The sequence below is a fragment of the Bison bison genome, unplaced genomic scaffold, assembly GCF_000754665.1.
Source record: "Bison bison bison isolate TAMUID 2011002044 unplaced genomic scaffold, Bison_UMD1.0 scf7180017864371, whole genome shotgun sequence".
Taxonomy (NCBI): domain Eukaryota; kingdom Metazoa; phylum Chordata; class Mammalia; order Artiodactyla; family Bovidae; genus Bison; species Bison bison.
In genome coordinates, this window is record NW_011494943.1 from 11923239 (window position 1) to 11927019 (window position 3781).

At 60.5% G+C, this 3781-nt stretch overlaps 1 protein-coding gene across 1 annotated transcript in view; it reads left to right on the plus strand.

Annotated features, from left to right (window-relative positions):
- BAHCC1 (BAH domain and coiled-coil containing 1) overlaps positions 1 to 3781 on the plus strand; it is a 58019-nt gene that overhangs the window by 31525 nt on the left and 22713 nt on the right. The window contains exon 4 of the mRNA XM_010856528.1: positions 3377 to 3780. Within this exon, the coding sequence (XP_010854830.1) occupies positions 3377 to 3780 (404 nt within the window). The remainder of the gene's footprint in view (positions 1 to 3376; position 3781) is intronic.

A 3781-nucleotide genomic window follows, 5' to 3' on the forward strand; every position in this document is an offset into this window, starting at 1 on the left:
CTGGGGTGCCAGATGAAGGTGGCCAGCCTGGATGAACCCTTCTCTCCAGGTCTCAGGCCACACTGTAGGGACAGGGGCTGGAAGAGGATGGGCGTGCTTCTCAGGCCCCCAGAGAATTTAAAGTGCAGGGCCCAGGACCACGGCCAAGCAGCTGGTTGCATGCCGGGGTCAGGGGAGCATGCTGAAAACACAGCCATGCTCCATGAGCTCTCATCACCCAAGTGGAAGCATCTCAAACAACCGCGGCCCTGAAGGAGAGGCACCCAGCTCCCTCAGCACCTGGCCTTACCCTGTGGCACCTCCGCCCCGACCCACCCAAGCAGCTCAGGGGTCCCAGGGGCAGTGGAGGGGAGAATACCATCTGATGGGGGTAGGGGAGCCCCCCAGAAGCCTATACCTCTTGCCTCATCGAGCTAGACAGCACAAGGCCCAGGCCCCAACCCACACCAGGGCTTGAGGTCAGAGGGGTCAGAGGTGGGGGGTAGGGGGTGGAGGCAGCAGCAGGGGACAGGGGCAATGGTGTGCCCCTAGCAGATGGAGGGACTCCTACCCCATTGGCAGGAGATGTCGCTGGAGTGGGTACGCTGAGGTTGGAGCTTTGCTGATAGGAGCATAGGGCTGGTGGGGTCAGGAGGGCATTCCGTAAGGAGAGTGTGTTCCTACCACATGCACACGCACACTTGTGTGTGTAAGGCCCAGCCTTCAGGGCGCAGATCCCATCAGGGAGCCCATGGGAGATGTAGCCACCTGGAGAGGAGACAGGTGTAGGGGGTGGCCTGAGACCTTGATGCCTGGTGTCCAGGATTTTTCTTGGGTGGGGTGACACTTCATCTGCATTTTAGAAAGATCTTCCAGGGGTGAAGCCCAGGAGGCTGGGGTTGCTTACCATGTTTAGATGACAAGTGATCTGGACTTGAACTGGACCATGGGATCCCATGCAGAGCCTGGAGGGAGCACAAGGGTCGGGGGCCCCGGATGGCCCCCATTTATGGCCCAGGCTACAGGAAGGGGTGTACCTGCAGAGGAGCAGTTCAGAGGGGAGGGGTGAGTTCAGCTTCCATGCTGAGGGGCTGGGGGGTGGGGGCCACCTTCCCAGGGGGTGATTGCACACTCATGGTGCGGGTCAGTGCCAGAAGGGTGGGTTGAAAGATTGATCTGGCTCAAGGAGAGGGGCCACCCGGGTGAAGAGTGTAAATAAGGACAGATCCAGCTCCAGGGAACCCTAAGAGTGGGGCTCTGAGTGGGGGCAGGGGAGGGGCCCACAACGTACCTGGCAGGCTTCAAGCAGCAGCAGCTAAGGAGGAGAGAGTCCTGAAGGGTCTCAGAGAAGGAAGGGGACCCCAGAGTGGTGACCCCATGAGGCAGGTTGGGGGTGGGCCCTGTGGCCAGTCCTCCTGCCCTCCCGCCACCGTCCCCTCGTTTCCTCACAGCCTCCCACTCTGTGACACTGGGGTGTCTGTGTCCTGGAGCCCACCTGGCATCTTTGTCCAGGCGGGGCGGCTGAGGTTGTGGAAGGCCTTACTCTTACTTGGCCCAGCCCAGGGCTGGCCAGGTTGGGTCGGGGTGGATGAGACCCTGCCTGCAGACGGGCCAGGAGCACTCCCCCGCCCCATGAAGGGTTCAGACAGACACTGGATGCCCAGGGAGCCAGTCTCCTCGGGGTTGGAGCCCAGGTGCTCTTGCCCAGAGGAGAACCCCGCACAGGCCGTGGCCTGAGTCCCTCCACCTCCCACATCAGCCCCCGCATGTGCTGCTGTTTTGACAGCGCTTGTCAAGAGCAGGCAGGTGGTCCCAGCCCCATAAATCCGACCCAGAGCTAGGGACCCCCTCCAGGGTGTGGGCCGCTGGCTTCCAGGAGCTCTGGCGGCCTCCTTGGCTCTCACAGTGTTGTGGCCGAGCCTCACCCAAGAACACTTTGGTTTTGGAAATTGAGCTAATTAGGTTTAGCCCAGGCTACCCTCTTCCCCCTTGCTTTAATTAGCAGGAAATTGACAAGGAATTTACACGACTGAGGACAGTTTTACAAGTTCCAAATGTTTCTTTTGTTCCCTCTCTAGGCTCCAGGCCATCCAGGCTGCCCATCCGCCACCCCAGCTGGGTGTAGAGAGGGGCAGCCCCTCCAGGTCCCCAGTAACCCAGCCCCAGCTTAGGGAGCAGTGGGTGTCTGCAGGGCTGGCCAGGGACCCAGGTAGAGAGCAAGGCACCCCAGGTTAGGGGGGCCCCAGGCTGGCCCCATACAGGGAGCTGGGGGAACACCCCCCAGCCACTCACGCAGGATGGGCCAGAGCTGCAGAGACATCGAGAGCCCAGAATGGACTAGGTAGGGGTGGCCGTCTGGACCATTCTCCTTTCTTCCTTCCTTAAAGGATCACCCTAGCCCCTGGTGCAGAAGGGTTGGGGGCTTCTCAGAGTATTCAGAAAGTAGGTAGGCTGGGTCCTTCACTCCTGGCCCCTTCTCAGATGCACGTCCGCCCAGGGCCTTACTTCCTCCTGGGCGGGGGTATCTTGGCACTTACAGGGGGCTACTAAAGGCCATCCATTTTGCTGTCCACAGTGTGCTATCCTGCTTTCAGGGGCCTGCCTCAGATAACTCCCCATGTGGCTGGGCATCCTGAGCTGTGTAGTGGCCACATCATAGCACATGCTGTCCACTTTTAGCCATCCCCCAACTATAAGCCCCTGGAGAAAGAAATGGAAACCCACTCCAGTATTCTTGCCTGGGAAAATCCCACGGACAGAGGAGCCTGGTGGGCTACAGTCCATGGGGTCGAAAGAGTCAGACACGACTGAGCGACTAAGCATACAACTATAAGCCCACAGCCTCCTTAGCCTTTAGGGTTCTGATGGCTGTTGGTAAAGACCTGATCAGTTTGCACTCCTCCAGCATCATGTGGGGCTGGGGGAGATGCTGCAGCCCCAGACTCCACCCCGCTGAGTCCAGCGAGGACACACTGCCACCCGCTCCCGCCCTTCCTCCCCTAGTCCACAGGGTCCAGCTGGGCATGGGAGCTGTGCTCTTTTCAGCGTTCATCTCCTAGGGGTGAACGTAAGTCAGAACCTCTGGGGCATGGGGAGTCGGTATTGAACGGGGACAGAGAGCTTCAGATTGGGACGATGAAAAATTCCGGAAATGGATAGGGCCGAAGGTTGCACACCATGAGCACAGTAGCCACTGAATGGCAAGCTTTAAAATGGCTAAAGTGGTGATGTTTATGTTAACATGTTTTCGACAGTTATAAACCTTCCCCGGAAAGTGCCAGTGGGTCAGGGTCAGCCGGTGATGGTGGGGAGGCACCTGGAGCAGTGTCTTGGGGGCACTAAGCCCTCTGGCCCCTGCCTTGGGCTTCCTGTTGACCTCAGCTCTCTTGGCACGCAGATAACTTCTACCTGCGCAACCTGCCCCCCCAGCCCACGCTCCTGCCCGCCAACCACAACTTCCCCAGTGTGGCCCGGGCTGCCCCCGGCCACCCCATCGGCTCCTGCAGCCGTGACCGGGGCGAGGCCAGCCACCTGCAGAAGGGCACCAAGGAGTTTGACCGCTTCCTCATGGGCAAAGAGAAAGCCGGCAAGGCGGTGGAGGGCAAGGAGCGGCCGGCAGCGGAGGAGGACGTCGCCCGGGGGCGGCACAAGCTGGTGCTGCCCATGCCAGGGGACTCTCATTGCAAGGAGGGCAGCATGGCCCGGGGAGCTTGTGAAGGCCGCCCCAAGCACCTGGCCTCCTGCCTTCTCAACACCAAGGTGCTCGACGGCGAGCTGGGCCGGTCTGCGCTGGCCAGCTGCG